This window comes from Doryrhamphus excisus, chromosome 3 (genome assembly GCF_030265055.1).
Source record: "Doryrhamphus excisus isolate RoL2022-K1 chromosome 3, RoL_Dexc_1.0, whole genome shotgun sequence".
Taxonomy (NCBI): Eukaryota; Metazoa; Chordata; class Actinopteri; order Syngnathiformes; family Syngnathidae; genus Doryrhamphus; species Doryrhamphus excisus.
In genome coordinates this window covers 28,119,248-28,140,599 of record NC_080468.1, presented here as the reverse complement: position 1 = coordinate 28,140,599, position 21,352 = coordinate 28,119,248, and the positions used below count along the sequence as shown (strand labels likewise).

The window sequence follows — 21,352 nt, the reverse complement described above, 5'->3', positions numbered from 1 at the left end:
AAACTTGATTCTTGGTTGGTTTATTTAGAATTGGCATCAAAATAAATAGATCCCGTTCTGTAAAACAGGTCGACATCCACCCTGATTGTGATGAGGCCATCAGGACTGCATTGTATGGAAACACCAGAGATGAGATCCTAAAGCCCCCAAATCAGACACCCTCAGAAGGCTTGTGTCCTTCAACGCCTGCAAGAAGACCTTCCACCAGACCTTGGTGGCTAGTGCCCTCCTGTATGCTGTAGTGTAGTGTAGCCTGAGGAAGAAGTCCAGTAAATACCACTAAAATAACAATATATCAAACAGGAATTGTCTGAAATAAATAATTCAATAAAATAAAAAAATATTCAATAAAAAAATACTTAAACGGTTAAGAGCTTTCTTACATTTGAAATGTTCATTTTGTTGGGAAAGAACGCCAAAACAGATGCACGTGCTTGCGACGCTCCTATTGGCCGATGAGTGTCACGTGACAAGGAACTATGTCAAAGTGGTCCAAACGTCGGACTTTTTACGGAATTAAAGTTACTTGTATGTCAACAACAGGGCTCCAACAGGGTAAAAGGCTTTTTCCAAACTTGGTGTAACTTATTTCAACCCAAGAAGATACCTCTACGCTTCACAAGTACTCAATTTCCACATTTTCGTAATTTGATCTCAAGCGCCGAAAAGCTTCTAATAAAGACGCAGCCAAAGTGGAAGGGAGGGCAGTGCAAGCAGAAGTTGCAAGCTGGATCTGGATCGTGTCATATTTGGGTGTAAATATACGCACTCTGCGTGCCTGCTTGTGCTTATGCGTGTGCACCAGGCGCCGGCACATCGCCATGGAAGACCGACCCTGGAAAAGAATCCTTTTCATTTTGCTGCTCATGCTAAGTGTTGCAGCAGCTTCACCTCCAAGATGTGACGCAGGGATTCGAGGTAAATGTTCTAAATGGGCTAAATGTCTTCTTGCACCTTTTAAAAGTTATTAAAGACACCCCTTTACTTTGCTTTTTCCGTTTTGGGGGCTCAGCAACAGTTTTTGCTTTTCGTTCCCAATTGTGCTCTTTTATCTACGTTTTACATTACCCAGTTTTACTTTGATGTATTTTAAAAACAATTCTAAAATAGTGATTTATTTACACATCCGTACATAGTATTATTAAATGCGTTTTCATGTATTTTATTTGTTTTTTTAATTGAGATTAAACGTGATCTTGTTATGATTTTGTTAGAAATAATCTGTTCCAGGGTCAAAATATGTCATTTTCAAATGTGGAAATATGTCAATAACAGTCTTCTTCTCATATTTTGTTTGATTTTTTTAAAGTGTAATTAGGAGCCAAAGGCATAGAGTTAAATTAATGATGTAATTCTTTTGATTGTTGTTGTTGAATATGACGTGTCTTCCAATGGTGCTAACGCTTGACTGTCTTCCAGGGCACTGCAGGCCAATAGTGGAAGAAAAACGTAAGTAAAGTCTTCACATTGCAATTCTGCGGAAAACTGCCTCTGCGTTCCAGTCCTGGCAGAATCAAACTTTTTTTTTCTAACATAACTCAACCTAATGGAATGTGAGCCATAAAAGCAAGCATGTGTATTTTTAGATGATCCATGGCTGCCATATGAAATATTCACAGTCTAATTTCCCCACACAGCCAGCCTGATGAGGAATTAAATGCAGGATATTCATGAATTATTGGACTTAAACATGTCACAAGCCATCTGTTCCACAGTCAAACCGGGGCCACCGTAGTACTTTCAAGTCACATACTTACAAGATGTTGCCATATTTTGGTCATTTTAAACATTGTCAAAACTTTCATCATGGGCACATTGATTCCACAGAGCCCATGTCAACTAGAGCAACATAGAGTTTGTGTTTGACGGCAGACTTTGACAGAGATGAGAGAATAATATTGCTAGAATGCTAACACCTAGCATAATAACACCAAGTGTGTTAAGTTCATATATAATGTTAACATTAGCATTGCTAACGTGCATTAGCAATATAATACCTAGCATGATAGTGCTAACATGCTAATGTTACAATGCTAACACCTAGCATGATAGTGCTGTTTGTATAAGTGCCTACATCTGAAAATGCTACAAATGTTTGTGTCTGCTTTAGTTCATATTAATGAAATCACGAAGAATGCTAGGAAGCTCATGTTAGCATGCTAGCAATGCTAACATTGGCATGTAAACACCTAGCATAATAAGGCTGTTTGTATAAGTGCCTACATTTGAAAATGTTATAAATGTTAGTGTTCGTGTAACATGCTAATGTTAGCATGCAAACACCTAGCATGACAGTGCTGATTGTATAAGTGCCTACATCTGAAAATGCTACAAATGTTTGTGTCTGCTTTAGTTCATATTAATGAAATCACAAAGAATGCTAGGAAGCTCATGTTAGCATGCTAGCAATGCTAACATTAGCATGCAAACACCTAGCATAATAATGCTGTTTGTATAAATGCCTACATTTGAAAATGTTATAAATGTTAGTATTCGTGTAACTTGCTAATTGTAGCATGTTAACACCTAGCATGATAGTGCTGTTTGTGTAAGTGCCTACATCTGAAAATGCTGTAAAAGTTAGTGTCTGCTTAAGTTCATATTAATGAAATCACGAAGAATGCTAGGAAGCTCATGTCAGCATGCTAGCAATGCTAACATTAGCATGCAAACACCTAGCATAATAATGCTGTTTGTATAAATGCCTACATTTGAAAATGTTATAAATGTTAGTATTAGTGTAACTTGCTAATTGTAGCATGCTAACACCTAGCATGATAGTGCTGTTTGTGTAAGTGCCTACATCTGTAAATGCTATAAAAGTTAGTGTATGCTTAAGTTCATATTAAAGAAATCACGAAGAATGCTAGGAAGCTCATGTCAGCATGCTAACAATGCTAACATTAGCATGCAAACACTTACCATAATAGTGCTGTTTGTATAAGTGCTACATCTGAAAATGTTGGAAATGTTAGTGTAAAATGCTCATGTTAGCATGCTAACACCTAACATGATAGTGCTGTCTGCTTAAGTGTATATTCATGAAAATTGCAAAAATGCTGGAATGCTCATGTTGGCATGCTAGCCATGCTAAAAGTAAAAAGTTTTATTTCAAAACTGCATTTTGTGTTGAGTTCTATTGTCATGGACTAATATTTACATTTCTTTGATGGTCTGAAGTGTGACAAACATACATCAGCATGAACAAAAAAACAGCATGTTTTTAGATTTAGACATTTGATAAACACGTCTTTAAATATTTCATGTTGCAGCCAAGTGTATGGATATACAGCTGTCGTACTGTGAAGACATGCCGTACTCCCAGACCCTGTTCCCAAACATCCTGGGCCACAGCACTCGCCAAGAGGCAGAGAGCGGAGTGGAGTATCTCCTCATGAGCGTCGTCGAGTCTCTACTGGGCGGAGAATGCAACCCCGACATCCGCATGCTAGGCTGCTCCGTGTTAGCGCCACGCTGCGAGAAGGACAAGGTGGTGAAGCCCTGTCGCTCCGTATGCGAGGCGGCGCGGAAAAGGTGCGTCCACGCCTTCGAAGGCATCGAGATGGCCTGGCCTTACTTCCTGGACTGTGATCGCTTCTTTGTGGGGGAGGAAGAAGGATGTTACGACCCGATAAAAGACCTCAAAGGTGATATGACAAAATTATTTGCATAATGTTCAAAGAATAATCCTTGCTTTTTTATCTGACTTGTCCCACTGAAAAAAACATCCTGATTGACTTGACTTTTTCTGGAATATTATGATTTAATTCGCATAACATTACCACTTTCTTGTATGTATGTATATATATATATATACACAAATACCGTATTTTCTGGACTATAAGTCACTCCGGAATATAAGTCGCACAAGGCCAAAAATGCATAATTAGGTAGAAAAAAACATACATAATTCGCACAGGAGTATAAGTTGCATTTTTTGTGGGTATTTTTTATTTTTTTTTACAAACTACTTGACCAAAACAGACATTACGTCCTCTTGGAAGGCAAGTTCTAACAATAAAAGAATAGAGAACAGGCTGAATAGGTGTAAGATATGCATGGTTATAATGCAGAGGTAGGGAACCTATGGCTCGGGAGCCAGGTAGGGCTCTTTTGATGACTGTATCTGGCTCTCAAGCATTTCTTACCACAATAAAAATGCATTTTTGCTAACATTTTAAAGTAAACCATCACAGAAATGACTGTTAAAAATAATATTCAAAATCAACAACTTTCTTATGCATTTTAATCCGTCCATTTATTTTCTACTGCAATACGGCCGACCATATCTATCTTTCCTGATGATATTTTCCAGGTCAAACACCACTGGGTAATGCGGTAGTCTACCTCGGTCATTGAGATGTCAACATGTAAATATAAAATTTCCTCCTTTAGTCAAATAGCTAAAGCTGCAGAACCAAGCCTTCTGGTGAAGATGGCCAAAAGAATGAAATACGTGTACTGAATACGGTGCAAAACCATGCAGCAGCAGAAGTTGCATTAATGGCAACAAGTATTTGATTTATTATTGGACACTGCGCTGCTCACGAAAGTATGCTGGCCACACCCCATTGGCGTGGGGTAGTGTGCCTGGTCTACATAATTAGAGCCCATTATATCTAAAACTGTTGGTCTTACATAAAAATGCACACATTTTATTGCATTCAATGTTTAAAAAAATGTATATGGCTCTCACAGATACACATTTTAAAATATCTGGCCTTCATGGCTCTCTTAGCCAAAAAGGTTCCCGACCCCTGGTTATAATGGTTATTCAGCTACACAAAAAATAAACATGAACAGAAAAGGTGTCAGAATCAGAATTGCCTTTATTGTCATTTTACAGTAGAAAGTAAAAATAAGAATAAGGAAAAGGATACAAATAAAACAAGGAATAACAATATAAATATAAAAGTGGCAGTAATAAGAATAAAAAATAAGTGTAAATATATGTATATCAAAAACAATAACCTATACAGTAACAAGATGTAGAATTGCAGTAACCAAAATGTGGAATTTCAGTAAACAAAATGTAGTATTGCACATATTGTACCTGAGTTTCACTTGAATGAATGAGTCTTATATTCATTATCTTATATTATATATATTTATATATGTGTAAGATTTTGAGTTGGAAAACAATGGCCTCTTACTAGCCCGGGATAGCCATAGCAGCTGAAATGTACACCAGACATGGGCTTGAGAGGTATTGGCCTGGTGATGAGCAGTGCCTGGTTTCCTCCAAACATGGCGCCTGGCATTCACACCAAAGAGTTCAATCTTTGTCTCATCAGACCAGAGAATTTTGTTTCTCATGGTCTGAGAGTCATTCAGGTGCTTTTTGGCAAATTCCAGATGGGCTGCCATGTTCCTTTTACTAAGGAGTGGCTTTCGTCTGGCCACTCTACCATACAGGCCTGATTGGTGGATTACTGCAGAGATGGTTGTCCTTCTGGAAGGCTCTCCTCTCTCCACAGAGGAACGCTGGAGCTCTGACAGAGTGACCATCGGGGCCTTGGTCACCTCCCTGACTAAGGCCCTTCTTCCCCGATCGCTCAGTTTAGAAGGCCGGCCAGCTCTAGGAAGAGTCCTGGTGGTTCCAAACGTCTTCCATTTACGAATAATGGAGGCCACTGTGCTCATTGGGACCTTCAAAGCAGCAGACATTTTTCTGTATCCTTCCCCAGATCCTGTCTCGCAGGTCTACAGACAGTTCTTTTGACTTCATGCTTGGTGTTTGTGCTCTGACATGCACAGTCAACTGTGGGACCTTATATAGACAGGTGTGTGCCTTTCCAAATCATGTCCAATCAACTGAATGTACTGCAGGTGGACTCCAATTAAGCTGTAGAAAGATCTCAAGGATGATCAGTGGAAAAAAGATGCACCTGAGCTCAATTTTGAGCTTCATGGCAAAGGCTGTGAATACTTATGTAAATGTGATTCCTTAGTTTTCTATTTTTAATAAATTCAAAAAAAGTCAAAAAAAAACTTTTTCACATTATCATAATGGAGTATTTTGTGTAGAATTTTGAGGTAAGAGATTAAATTAATACAATTTGGAATGAGGCTGTAACATGACAAAATGTGGAAAAAGTGAAGCGCTGTGAATACTTTCCGGATGCACTGTATAAACACTCAAGTACACCTAACAACTTAGATTCCCGAACTACCACCCAGTCAACCCCCCCCCCTCCTCCAGGTGGCACTTGGGAGAGTCCAATTAAGGCGATCAGCCTCTGGCCTGCACTCACATGGGCGCGCCTCCATGTTGGTGCCCTGACCAATCACCTCAAAAAAAGGAGAAACTGGTGAGAAATTAGGAACAAAACAAATGACTTCTAAATGAAAAACTAACTAACTAAAGTGGCACTTAAACGGCAAACAAATATAATTAAAACACTAACCAAAATATATGTAAATAACTAACGCCAACTATATACAGTAAACCTCGGATATATCGGACTCGGATATATCGGAAATTCGCTCACAACGGACAGATAAAAAAGAACCGATTTTTCTGTAATGCATTTCCAATAAAAATTCATTGCATATATCAGATTTTTTATAACAGATTTTGCCTATTTCGGACAAAATCTCCAGTCCCGTTCCAATGCATTTCCATTAAATTTCCCTCGCATATATCGGATGGCCGCATCGTGGCGCTCCGATTCGCCGAATCGTGACAGGCCGCTATACGACGTCATTTGCAGCGTTTGCAGCGTTGCCTGCGCGTCCAGGTACATTGGAAACATAGTCAAGGAAGTGCCTTTTTATAACGGATAAAATCCGATTTACGCATATACCGGATATAAATCCGATATATGCGTAAAACGGACATTTTCCGGTATATGCATATAACGGATTTTGCTTATATCGGACAAAACCAGTGGGAACAATTGAATCCGATATATCCGAGGTTTACTGTACATATATACATATGTATATATATATTTATACATACACTACCGCTCAAAAGTTTGGGATCACTTACAAATTTCTTTGTTGCATTTCACAAACAATTTTTATCCATTTTATAAACAATTAAAATGAATCAGATGATTTTCAAAGAAGGATCTCCATTTTTGCATAGAGGCCTACTATCAACAACTGTCAGTCCTCTGCATCAATCTCCTGGTATGGCTGCTAATCCAAGTTCATCATTTTATAAGGCTAATAGATTATTAGAAAACCCATCTAAAACTCTAAACTAAAACTAAAATCTCTTACCATGCTGTTAACTACTCCCTTCAGAGAGCAGCACAAACTGGGTCTAACAAGGACACAAAAACGATGCACAACTGTGCAAGAAGACAAATATCTGAGAGTGTGTAGTTTAAGACAAAGACGCCTCACAGGTCGTCACCTGGCAGCTGCACTAAATAGTACCCATGAAACACCAGTGTCAGTATCAACAGTGAAGCGGCGACTTCAGGATGCTGGACTTCATAGCAGGACTGCCAAGAAAAAGCCCTATCTCAAGACTGGCCAAAAAAAAATCCAAGTGATCCTAAACTTTTGAGCGGTAGTGTATATGTTTTATACTGTATTTTTCGGACTGTAAGTCACACTTTTTTCATTGCTTGGTTGTTCCTTCGACTTATACTCCAGAGCGACTTATAAATGAAAAAACTGTTTATGTTACATAAACACTGGACACATTTTCTGTTTCTGTTTATTTTTCATGTAGCTGAATAACCATTGTGTTAGCATATCTTACACCTATTCAGCCTGTTCTCTATTCTTTTATTGTTAGAACTTGCCTTCCAAGAGGACGTAATGTCTGTTTTGGTCAAGTAGTTTGTAAAATAAATTACCTATAAATTACTTATACTCCAGTGCAACTTATGTTTTTTTCTACCCAATGCATTTTTGGCCTTGTGCGACTTATACTTCGGAGCGACTTATAGTCCAGAAAATATGGTATATACAAAATGCATTTTTAAAATAGTGATAGACTTCTCGGGCGGCACGGCGGTTGAGTGGTTAGCGCGCAGACCTCACAGCTAGGAGGACCAGGGTTCAATTCCACCCTCGAGCATGTATGTGTGGAGTTTGTATGTTCTCATGCGTGGGGTGGGGGGAAACCGGGTACTCCGGTTTCCTCCCACATTCCAAAAACATGCTAGGTTAATTGGCGACTCCAAATTGTCCATAGGTATGAATGTGAGTGTGAATGGTTGTTTGTCTATATGTGTCCTGTGATTGGCTGGCGACCAGTCTAGGGTGCACCCCGCCTTACGCCCGAAGACAGCTGGGATAGGCTCCAGCACCCCCCGCGACCCTCGTGAGGAAAAGCGGTAGAAAATGAATGAATGAATACACTTAAGCAGACAGCACTATCATGTTAGGTGTTAGCATGCTAACATGAGCATTTTACACTAACATTTACAACATTTTCAGATGTAGGCACTTATACAAACAGCACTATTATGGTAAGTGTTTGCATGCTAATGTTAGCATTGTTAGCATGCTGACATGAGCTTCCTAGCATTCTTCGTGATTTCATTAATATGAACTTTAGCAGACACTAACTTTTACAGCATTTTCAGATGTAAGCACTTATACAAACAGCACTATCATGCTAGGTGTTAGCATGCTACAATTAGCAAGTTACACTAATACTAACATTTATAACATTTTCAAATGTAGACATTTATACGAACAGCATTATTATGCTAGGTGTTTGCATGCTAATGTTAGCATTGCTAGCATGCTAACATGAGCTTCCTAGCATTCTTCGTGATTTCATTAATATGAACTAAAGCAGACACAAACATTTGTAGCATTTTCAGATGTAGGCACTTATACAATCAGCACTATCATGCTAGGTGTTTGCATGCTAACATTACCATGTTACACGAACACTAACATTTATAACACAAGTTTACACTATTTCATGGTTATTGCACAGTTTATTACACGGTTAATTGCATTGTTATTGTACAGAATGTTTTGGAGCAATTTTTATTATAGAGCCTGACAGCTACAGGAAGGAAAGACCTGCCACATCTCCTACATCTTCAAAGTTGAACTTTTTTCACGTAACATTACAAATTTATTCTTGTTATAAAATCACACTGGAACTTTCTAAAAAATAATAATAATAATCTTTTATCTGACTGTCATGCTAGCATCCTGCGACACACTATGATTGTTTCCAGAGGCTCAATGAATGCAAACAAAGCAAAAAAAGATGTTATCCAATGAAATAACACACCAAAGAGTCTAAAGGGAGAGCGATGGAGGGGATATGACATTCCACGACTTCCATGCCAGATGAGAGTGCGTGCAAACCAGATGGTTGCAGGGAACATTCCAAAAAACAAACATTTTAACTCAAAGCATCCCTGTCACGGATCTAATGGCTGAACCAGACAATCCTCCTGGAGGAACAGACATTTGGACTGGAAATGACACAAAAGTGGGCTGCACGGCGCACAGACCTCACAGCTAGGAGACCCGGGTTCAATTCCACCCTCGGCCATCTCTGTGTGGAGTTTTCTCCGGGGACTATGGTTTCCTCCCACATTCCAAAAACATGGTAGATTAATTGACGACTCCAAATTGTCCATAGGTATGAATGTGAGTGTGAATGGTTGTTTGTCTATATGTGCCCTGTGATTGGCTAGCCACCAGTCCAGTGTACCCCGCCTTTCGCCCAAGACAACTGGGACCCCGGAAACCCTTGTGAGGCTAAGCGGTAGAAAATGAATGACTCAAAAGTCAGGGATAGGGTTGGTGGTCATTCCTACGTACTGCAACTCCCACCATGCAATGTCAATGGAGGATGCGTTTTTCGCCTATTACTCACCATCGGAAGCTCGTATCGAGACGGAAGCGACTTCCATTCACTCTAATTCGACCCCGAGCTTTCCATTGAGACCACCCCTGACACTGTATGACGTCCGGTTCCCGAGATACGGACGTTTTTGCCCAATTGCGCCCCTTTCCGGCGAGGACAGGAAGTCGGGGATGGTCCCAAAAGAAAGGCCGTGCCCACTTAGGGGGGTGGGGGGGTGGGTCGGCCTCGGGAAAAACGCCCTAGGACGTACCGTTCTCGAGTTATTCGCTTATGATAGCAGCTATCAAGACCTCCTTTACCCCTATACCTAACCCTAAGCCTAACCCCCCTAACCCTAAGCCTAACCCCCCTAACCGTAACCCTAACCACTAACCCTAACCCCCAACCCTAACCATAACCCTAACCACTAACCCTAACCACTAACCCTAACCCCCAACCCTAACCGTAACCCTAACCACTAACCCTAACCCCCAACCCTAACCGTAACCCTAACCACTAACCCTAACCCCCAACCCTAACCCCCAACCCTAACCCCCAACCCTAACCCTAACCACTAACCCTAACCCCTAACCCTAACCCTAACCCTAGCAGCTATCAAGACCTCCTTCACCCCTAACCTTAACCCTAACCCAACCCTAACCCTAACCCTAACCCAACCCTAACCCTAACCCTGGTTAGCATTGGTAAACCTTGGTTAGCGTCAGTACCCATTGGTTAGCATCAGCCTGGGTCACGGCCGGATGTAGGATTTTGGTGTTTCCCAGGTTGCTACTTTTTTGTGGCTTTTTTCGGTGGAGATCTTAGTTGTGGTGACAATGGTTGAGTAAGATCCTTTCATTTTTCACCATGTGGCCCTCGCTGGTAGAGTAACTCTGCTGTAGGAACAGGAAAAAATTATCTGCAAGAACTGGAAGTCAGAAGCCAGAACAGGAAGTTTGACTGATAACTACTCAGAAATCAGTATTAGGAGACCAAATTGGGGGATGTTCGGTTCGGTAGGATAGGAGCCAACTCTCATTGGAGTCATAGTCCCGGGGAACAGGAATGGAGCCAGCAGGAAAGGGACGTTAGAAGAAGGAAATGACACCAAAACCTGGTTTATGGTGGTGTTACAAAATAATGAGTGTGAATCCAAAAATAACAGCGAGTCTCAGCTGTTGTGCTTTCTCAGCTCTTTGGTTGTTCCTAAACTTTGGCTGCTCTTCAACTATTCAAACTTGTCTTGTGACTTTTTATTTTTTTTGCAGCGCAGTCGGACGGCTACGATGATTACTTCCTGCTGGACGTTCCGCCAGTGGAGGCGGCCCTGAAGATCAAGTTCACGTATCACTCCAACGCTCAGATGAACAGCATCCTGAAGAAAACCCAGCAGGAATGTGCCGACATTGCCAACACATACAGCATCGGCCACAGCATGGAGGGCAGGGAGATGCTGGTCATCGAGTTCTCCGACAACCCCGGGCAACACGAATTATGTAAGATTGATAGATCAATATTTTAGTATCAATGTGGATGGAAATGTACAACACAACAACTTGGCTCTTTTTTCCCATTGTTGCTGTTCTTTTTTAAATTTATGAAATAGTTCAACTTTTTTTTTTACATAATCTTCATTAATTTTCTTTTCGGAATATTATTCCCATAATATTTTGACTTTATTCCTATATTAGGACGTTTTCCCCAACCACATTTTACAAAAATGACAACTTTATTTTGTTTTGTTTTTCATAATATTTGTGGTCTCCTATAGAGCAGCTACACACCACAACCAGCACACAAAGCTTTCAAGATCTTCCAGAATCTGCACCTATTCCACTGTATTTCTTTGGAGTTTGTGCTTCCCGCGAAAACAAGTCTGTTTTAATATACAGAGAGCTGATCTGCCTTACAGCCACGCCCATATAAGGAAGTCCAGGCCTCTGTGACATCACAAAGGGGCAGTTTTACCACGCCTTCTGAAACCGAGCACTTGAGCCATCTCAAACGTCTTTCAGGGCTCACTTCCAAATGCCCAAACCTCATTATCTGAAACTTCTAACTACATTTATAGGTCAGAAAAGTGGAAAAAGCATCATAGGTCCCCTTTTTAAAAAAAAATAAGCTACAGTAAACCTCGGATATATCAGATTCAATTGTTCCCACTGGTTTTGTCCGATATAAGCGAAATCCGTTATATGCGTATACCGGAAAATGTCCGTTTTACGTGTAAATCGGATTTTATCCGTTATAAAAAGGCACTTCCTTGACTATGTTTCCAATGTACCTGGACTGGGCAATGAAAAGAGACGTAAGGTAATGAGAATTGAACTTTATTGGACTCTGAGCATAACAAATTGTTAATTAAGATAGGCCCTGTTACGCCCGCCAGGCCTACGTTATTTCCAATAGTGAGGTTAAGATCTCATTCACTGCTGTGCTAGTATTATTGACGTCACTCACTTTTATATTTGTCCTAAATCTGGAGCCAGGAGAAAGACAATAGCCAGTGACATCAACAAGATTAGCATAACGATGCGGCCATCCGATATATGCCAGGGAAATTTCATGGAAATGCATTGGAACGGGACTGGAGATTTTGTCCGAAATAGGCGAAATCCGTTATAAAAAATCTGATATATGCAATTAATTTTTATTGGAAATGCATTACAGAAAAATCAGTTCTTTTTTATCTGTCCGTTGTGAGCGAATTTCCAATATATCCGAGGTTTACTGTATTATATTTAAATATATTTTATAAATATATTTTATAAATATATTTTATATATTTTATATAATATATTATTATAATATATATATAATATATAATATTATAATATATATTAATATAATATATTTTAACTGTAAACTATTAAAATATCCTAATTCTTCCTCACAATTTTACAAATGTATTCTTCTGGGGGGAAATAAAAAAACTGAAAATAAATAAAATAAAAATGGTCCCTGGGCCCAAAGGTTTGCTTTTGTGACAGCTCAAATACGTAAAAAACAATACCAACATAAACACCAATATGTTTACAAATATAACACCATGAACTATTGACAATTTTCACATTTGGAACTGAACTATTTGTGTGCGTGCATGTGTGTGCGTGTGCTTGCATTTAAATTTCCCTACATTTTCACACACACACAAACTTCTGCATGCTACACTCCTCCACGCTCTCATACTTCCTCCTTCTGCCACCTTGTGGCCGTTTTTATTGCTCAAATTTGATTTGTCGTGTTAATGCTTTAGTGGGGAGTTGCATCATCACCTCTTTTTGCCTCTCATGTAAACCTGTGTTAAAAATACATTGTTGGGATCGGGCGCTTGGGTTCATAAAATAGTATAAATATGATTTTGGTATTGAATGAGTTAATACAGCTGCAGCTGTTGAACGCTGATGAAAGAAAACGGTCACAAGCTGCTGTGAACACTGCGTGCAGGTTGCATTGCAAGGTTTATGGTGTGTGTAAAGCATATAATGGTTAATAGTTTAAGTCTGGGCTGCACGGTTGTCGAGTGGTTAGAGCGCAGTTCAGGCAGTTAGGAGACCCAAGTTCAATTCCACCCAAAGTTTGCATGTTCGTGCTAGGGACTCCGGCTTCCTCCCACATTCCAAAAACATGCTAGGTTAATTGGCGACTCCAAATTGTCCATAGGTATGAATGTGAGTGTGAATGGTTGTTTGTCTATATGTGCCCTGGGATTGACTGGGCACCAATCCAGGTACCCCGCCTCTACCCTGAAGACAGCTGGGATAGGCTCCAGCACGCCCGAGACCCTCGTGAGGATAAGCAGTAGAACATGAATGTCGCTTTTCCAGAAATATCTCGTGGGATCTTGTGACAGAAGATCTCCTGACAGCCCTACATTGTACTGTTCATTAGAAGAAGAAAGCCTTAATATTTATGTGATGTTACATATTCCCTGTAGTGGAGCCAGAGATGAAGTTTGTGGCCAACATTCATGGTGACGAGGTCGTAGGACGCCAGATGCTCATATACCTGGCTCAGCACCTGTGTTCAGAATACCGTCTTGGAAACGAACGCATCCAGACCCTCATCAACACTACGCGCATCCACATCCTGCCCTCCATCAACCCCGACGGCTACGAGCTTGCAGTGTCCGGACAAAACGAAAGGAGCGGCAGCGATGATGATGAAGAGGTGTGTTTTTCAAGGAAAATGGCATATCACAAGAAAAAATAGTAGTACACCTACAAAAAAAAAAGTTTGCAATATTCCAAAATCAAAGTCGTGTTTTTTTTAATGTAATTTTACAAGGTCAAGGTTTTATTCTTTGAGAAAAATGTTGTGATATTACAAGAAAAAGTTGCAAGATGTGAAGAGTGTTCCTCTGTATACTATATGGGAAGTATCGAATTTGATTTTATACATTTCCAAGTCCGGAAAAGTAAATAGAAGCTCAAGCATGTGTAAAAATAATCATGTTTCCAAGACTGATACAAACATAATACCATGTTCAAGCATAATATGCCAATTTGGCACCAGGACACCCGGGGGCCACAGTTCGATTAATCGACTTTGTGGTTGTGTCATCTGACTTGTGGCCATAAGTTTGGACACTCGGTACAGAGGACCTGGCAGGCCCATATGCACTGTGAGGGTCTGCTGGAATGTCTGGAGTCCCCGTCAGGAGGACTTTGACCTCCTACATCTGGGAGACCTTTGACAGTGTTCCGAAAGAGGCAACATACATTGAGTTTGGAGTGGGCCATGTTCCGTGGCCGGTGCCTTTCATGGCGGTAATCGCAGAACCCATTGGTGGACGTCAGCGGTGAGGGTCCTCATAGAAGTCCTATAGGCCATTTTTGGCTCATGGGACCCCAAAGGCAGCTGACGATGTACCGCTGTATCCATGTTGGCTGGGCTTGGCCTTAGATGGGGGAGTCATTCTGGTGCCGAAAAAGGTCTTATTTTAAAAAAGTAGTAATAATTTGAGAAAAATGTCATAAAGAAACGGTTTACAATCCTATTTTTTTTTATATAAGTCTTACAAACAAAAGAGTTGGAATGTTGGAATGGAATGTGAAAGAAGTCATACTATTACATGAACAAACTTAGAAGAATATAAAGTCAGATTTTTGGCGAAATACATCAGCCCTTATGTTGCAACAACTCACCGTCCATGCAGTCATTGGCCAGTTTAGCTGTCAATCATTATGAATTCATTCATTTGATTGTTTGTTTGTAAATTTGTCAGGGTCATAGATATGTTTCCTCCAACATCGGCCGAAACAACGCCCAGAACATCGACCTGAACCGAAACTTCCCTGACTTGACCTCCATTGTGTACAGTCGACGTCGGCAAAAGACTTACCGTACAGACCACATCCCAATACCTGACCATTATTGGTTTGGAAAGGTACAGGGGGCGGGGGTGTCCGGCTATGGCCTCATCATTATCAATCACTGCATTGATGTTATATGTTTATGGACTGGATAACTTTTTTTAATACCTTCAAAAAGGTAGCGCCCGAGACGTACGCTGTGATGAAATGGATCAGATCGATCCCATTCGTGCTGTCTGCTAACTTCCACGGAGGAGATCTGGTGGTGTCATACCCGTACGATCGCTCCAAGCACCCGTTGGATCTTAATCTCTTCTCTCCTACGCCAGACGACAAGGTAAGCGGCAAAAATGTCGGAATGTCAGCGTTTTTTTCCAGAAACATTGTAACAAATGTTCTATCATTTAGGAAAACATACAAAACTTACATGATTACGGTTGTCATTTTGAGAAAATCATTTAAATGTTTTCAGAATAGAAAGTTGTAATGGTAACACTTTACAGCAAGGTACACAAAATGACAGTAGGTATCGCGTATGGTATGAGCGAGTACATCGCTATCATTATCTGTTCATCCATCAAAATGATCTGTATCCGTACTCTGAGTAGGTAGGGCATAAACCGGAGGCGGGCGTGTTTTAACCAGAGATGACGTAGAGCTTAAATCTGTATATTATTTTAAGTGTGAAATGGATTGATGAGAAGTTGCTATATGCAAAGTTTTGTTACTCCGCTATATTGTCTTGTGAAATGCACTGTGTACGCTATGAAACAAGTTCAAGGTGCATACTACAATGCATTGAGAGTGGTGTATCATTTTTTAGCACAATTATGTCATCCATACAAGCAGGATACTTGATGCAGGATACTTGATACTTGTGCTACTGTGCAAGTGTACCATTGCATTTTCTACCGCTTTTTCCTCACGAGGGTCGCGGGGCAAGAGGCAGGGTACACCCTGGACTGGTCGCCAGCCATATAGACAAACAACCATTCACATTCGTCAATTAACCTAGCATGTTTTTGGAATGGGGGAGGAAACCGGAGTACCCGGAGAAAACCCACACATGCACGGGGAGAACATGGAAACTCCACACAGAGATGCCCGAGGGTGGAATTGAACCCTGGTCTCCTAGCTGTGAGGTCTGTGCGCTAACCACCAGACCGCCGTGTCGCCCGAGCGTCATACTGTCATGAGGAAAAATCATTCAGCTTGTTATTCTTCCCTAATCACAGTTAATATCCAAAAATCAGGCACAATAAGGAACCAGTTTATTCAAGTTGCATGCAAGGAGAAATCAATACAGCTGAGGTTTGGATCCTATTACATCTCTAAACAAATCCTGAAGATGAATATTAGAAATATGCCAATGCACACCTAGTACAACTTTAATGAAATGCTGTCATCATGAGGAGCAACTACTCTACTCATTAGTTCATCAACTACTCCACTCATCAGTTCTTTTAGTTCCTCGGTAACTACTCATTAGTTCATTTGTTTCCCAGTGACTACTCTAAATGTATGTACCTTAGTTCCTCAGTTACTACTCTACTCAGTCCTTATTTAGTTCCTCAGTAACTACTCTAAATGTATGTACCCTAGTTCCACAGTAACTGCTCATTTGTTCTTAATTTGTTCCTAAGTAACTACCCTAAATGTATGTACCTTAGTTCCTCAGTAACTACTCATTAGTTCTTCATTTGTTCCCCAGTAACTACTCTAAATGTATGTACCTTAGTTCCTCAGTAACTACTAATTAATTCTTCATTTGTTTCTCAGTAACTACCCTCAATGTATGTGCCTTAGTAACTACTCATTAGTTATCCATGTGTTTCTCAGTAACCACTCTAATTGTACGTGCCTTACTTCCCCAGCGACTACTCATGAGTTCTTCATTTGGTTCCCAGTAACTACTCTAAATGTACGTGCCTTACTTCCCCAGCGACTACTCATTAGTTCTTCATTTGTTTCCCAGTAACTACTCTAAATGTATGTACCTTAGTTCCTCAGTAACTACTAATTAGTTGTTCATTTGTTTCTCAGTAACTACCCTCAATGTATGTGCCTTAGTAACTACTCATTAGTTATCCATGTGTTTCTCAGTAACCACTCTAAATGTATGTGCCTTACTTCCCCAGCGACTACTCAATAGTTCTTCATTTGTTTCTCAGTAACTACTCTAAATGTATGTACCTTAGTTTCTCAGTAACTACTCATTAGTTCTTCACTAGTTCCTCAGTAACTACTCATTAGTTCTTCACTAGTTCCTCAGTAACTACTCTAAATGAATGTGCCGTAGTCATTAGTTCGTCATTAGTCCCTCAGTAGCAACTCCCCTCATCAGTTCTTCTTTAGTTCCTCAGTAACTACTCTAAATGTATGTACCTTAGTACCTCAGTAACTACTCATTAGTTCTTCATTTGTTTCTCAGTAACTACCCTAAATGTATATGCCTCAGTTCCCAAGTGACTACTCTACTCAGTCCATCTTTAGTTCCTCAGTAACTACTCTAAATGCATGTACCTTAGTTCCCCAGTGACTACTCTACTCAGTCCATCTTTAGTTCCTCAGTAACTACCCTAAATGCATGTACCTTAATTACCCAGTAACTACTCATTAGTTCTTCATTTGTTTCTCAGTAACTACTCTAAATGTATGTACCTTAGTTCCTCAGTAACTACTCATTAGTTATTCACTAGTTCCTCAGTAACTACTCTAAATGAATGTGCCTTAGTCATTAGTTCCTCAATAACTACTCTACTCAATAGTTACTTAGTTCTTCACTAGTTTGTCAGTAACTACTCTAAATGTATGTGCCGTAGTCATTAGTTCCTCAGTAACCACTCTATTTTTGTGTACCTTACTTGTAGTGCAATCATAGTTAAAGTCTGTGACAGCACCTTTCCTCCAAAGACAATGCTGTCCCTTCATGCCTTCCTAAAAGGTTTAGCCTCTAAGACATGAAGAAGGATCAGCTACCTTGGTTTCATGATCATGACTACGTCTGAATGGAATGCTAACAAAGGGGATCCCACCCAAACTTCCATCATCGGAGGCCAGGGGTCACACGCCATTGTAACGATCACTAAGGAGCCAAACCATTTATGTCTGCACGTGATAGACTGGATCTTGGAACCAAGTTCTCTCTATATTCAAATTTTCAATTAAAATATATTTCATTGTCAAGGTGTTTAAATTTCTGGCAAGAACCTACGCAAGCACCCATGAAGGCATGCACACCGGGAATGTTCCTTGTGGATCAGCTCACACTCACAGCCAGAAGGGAACCGTGAACGGAGCACAGTGGTCCAGCAATGCAGGAGGTGAGCCGCTAGAGGGAGCCAAAGCTAATCTCTAAATGCCGGTTCATTTCTTTCGTAAAAGAGCTGCCATACATAGCCGAAATAGATGTATATTCATCATATAGTCATGTTTTTTTTGGTAAATGTCAGAGTTTATGGGAAAAGGTTGCAATACAAAAATATTTTTACATTTCTATTTACAATAAAGTGCAGCCCTCATCATCATAGTATGGTACAAAGTTGGAATAAAAAATTGGGTGCTATTTTTTTGAGAAAGTATTGTAAAGTTATGTAAATCAAGTCATTTTTGTAATAGTATGAAAACAAAAAAATATATAACACAATTCAAAACTTGGAATACAATAGTTTTCCATCATCTGTCCATCCATCCATCCATCATTTTCTATGCCGAAGAGTGGCTGGGGTATGCTGGAGGCTATCCCACCTTACAAGAGGCAGGTTGTTTTTTTATCATATTAAAGTCATTTTTTTTGTTAAATCAGGGATGCAAGACTTCAACTATCTCCACACCAACTGCTTCGAGCTGACAATGGAGTTGGGATGTGAGAAATTTCCCCCCGAGGAGGAACTGTTCATCAGCTGGCACGAGAACCAGGAAGCCATGCTGTCCTTCATAGAAGCGGTTCGTGATTACTTTTTCTTCCTTGCTGTTTTTAAATGTGATCATGTGATCTATCTTCTTCAGGCCCACAGAGGCATCAAAGGCATTGTGAAAGACGTGGAGGGAAATGGCATAAAAGGCGCCAGGATATCGGTACGAGGAATACGCCATGACATCACTACAGGTAAGAGTTCATTCAAAATTGGCTTTTTTGTTACAATAGGAAATAGTGGGAATCGAATTAGTCAGTTCCAGGGTCAAACTGTGGCTACAGTAAAACCTTCATGAAGTGCGTAACCATATGAGGCCCACAAAGTGAAGAATGAAAGACTGCAACTTGCCCACGCACTTGCCCATTAATTCAATCAATTATTTAATTCAAAGGTGGGCAGCAGACATTTTTTATATTTTCAAGTGGGCCCTGAGTTGGTAAAGTTTGGGAACCCCTGTTCTATGGTTATATAAACATGGAACCTACCAAAAGAAAGATTAGACGCCCGTTTTTCATCAGAAAAAAACCCATTTTGTGTTCTTTAGTAATCAGTAGAACATAGGTAAGTTTTAGGAAAATATCAGTTCCCAACTAAAACAGAAAATCCAGAACTTTGGACATATTTCAAGAAAAAAAATATTATTGTTATTATTAATTCAATCCCAGCCATTTCCCAAAAGACAACCCTTCAACCCTTTTGGACTGAATGATCTTGCAAGGCACACAGAATATCATGTTTTATGGCAGTGATTCCCAAAGTGTGGGCCGCGGACCCCTGGTGGGCCGTGGTGGTACTGCAATAATATTAATATTAATATTAACAATATTAGCAGTAGTAGTAGTAGTAGTAGTAGCAGTGCTACATAAAATATAATATATAATAAATAATAATAGTTAAGTATTATTATTATTTTAATATTTTTTTATTATTATTAAGTTAAGTGCTCTGAGAACACAGCATTTCGTCAATGTACTGTTTATAGGACAAAGGTGGGCAGTGGAGATTTTTTAGATTTTCAAGTAGGCCCTGAGTTGGTAAAGTTTGGGAACCCCTGTTCTATGGTTATGTAAACATGGAACCTAGAAAGATTAGAACCCCGTCTTTCATCAGAAAAAAAACATTATGCGTTCTTGAGTAATCAGTAGAACATAGGTAAGTTTTAGGAAAATATCAGTTCCCAACTAAAACAGAAAATCCAGAACTTTGGAATTTTTTTGTTTTTCATTACACGTGTTAAAAGTAGATTAGATTTCAAAAATGAGCTGCAGTTGGCAAATGGACCCCGGGCCACACCTTGGACACCTCTGGTTTGCATGTTCCACCTCGAAGGCCAAGTGATGCAAAGGGACGGAAGAGTGTCTCCAGCCTCTTTCTTCTCCTTTTTTCAAATGATCATAAGACAATATCATTTTTCTACTATTTTCCTATCATTGTAGCTGACAACGGTGAATACTGGCGCCTCCTCACCCCGGGCATCCACATCGTGACGGCGTCTGCACCGGGCTATGCGCGAGCGGCCAAGAAGGTCCAGCTACCCCCCATGATGCACAGCGCCGGGCGGGTAGACTTCGTGTTGGAGAAGGTGGCGCTGGAGCCAGAGCAGCTGGAGGAAGACGAGGCCGCCGCCTACGCTCGCTTCGACCCCAACAACCAATACGAACGCTACGTCCTGATGGCCGACGTCAGCTCAGCCCGAGAGGAACGTGTGGAGAAGCCCTGGTGGTGGAGCTACTTTGTCCTGCCGGGTGTGCCCTCGCCCACCTGGCTGCTTAAAAGTCATTAGATGACCAACGTTTTGACCACTTTTCCTGTTCATTTCCTCTTCATTTTTTATACAATATTCCTCTCTTGTAATTTATGGCTCACAATTCGCAACATCAGTAACTGTGTACACGGTAGACAAATGAGTTGGCCACTAGAGGGCAACAATACTCCAATTCAGAAGTATTTTTAGTATGGTTTAGTTTTTTTCTTTCATATTGTAAATAAACACAGATGAGTCTTTAATGCATATTTTTGTGGACCATTAATTTGTGTTTGGGAATAGCACAGAGTTGCATGAAATCACCATGCAACCTCATGTCAAACATTGGAATTGGATGGGATTGTTAGCATTAGGGCGGCACGGTGGTTGAGTGGTTAGCGCGCAGACCTCACAACTAGGAGACCAGGGTTCAATTCCACCCTCGGCCATCTCTGTGTGGAGTTTGCATGTTCTCCCCGCGTGGGTTTTCTCCGGGTACTCCGGTTTCCTCCCACATTCCAAAAACATGCTAGGTTAATTAGCTACTTCAAATTGTCCATAGGTATGAATGTGAGTGTGAATGGTTGTTTGT

General features: G+C 40.3%; 1 protein-coding gene across 2 annotated transcripts; it reads left to right on the top strand.

The window, feature by feature from the left end:
* The first annotated feature begins 472 nt into the window (after positions 1 to 472).
* Positions 473 to 21,020, top strand: LOC131125217 (carboxypeptidase Z-like). 2 transcript variants are annotated; one of them, XM_058066537.1, is made up of 11 exons: positions 474 to 918; positions 1,420 to 1,449; positions 3,273 to 3,647; positions 11,053 to 11,280; positions 13,722 to 13,954; positions 15,012 to 15,173; positions 15,278 to 15,436; positions 18,287 to 18,422; positions 18,905 to 19,044; positions 19,108 to 19,207; positions 20,453 to 21,020. In XM_058066537.1, the coding sequence occupies exons 1-11, from the start codon at positions 822 to 824 to the stop codon at positions 20,797 to 20,799; spliced, it is 2,007 nt and encodes a 668-aa protein (XP_057922520.1). In that variant the 5' UTR covers positions 474 to 821; the 3' UTR covers positions 20,800 to 21,020. The 2 variants fall into 2 exon arrangements, with proteins under 2 accessions (XP_057922519.1, XP_057922520.1); XM_058066536.1 differs by having other exon boundaries at positions 473 to 918; positions 18,905 to 19,207.
* Positions 21,021 to 21,352: the final 332 nt, after the last annotated feature.

Excerpts from the sequence above, each read along its gene's own strand:
- LOC131125217 (XM_058066536.1), top strand. The coding sequence starts at position 822 with ATGGAAGACCGACCCTGGAAAAGAATCCTTTTCATTTTGCTGCTCATG. Across the intron at positions 15,174-15,277 it reads ACCATTATTGGTTTGGAAAG|GTAGCGCCCGAGACGTACGC; the intron begins GTACAGGGGGCG and ends ACCTTCAAAAAG. Across the intron at positions 19,208-20,452 it reads ACGCCATGACATCACTACAG|CTGACAACGGTGAATACTGG; the intron begins GTAAGAGTTCAT and ends CTATCATTGTAG.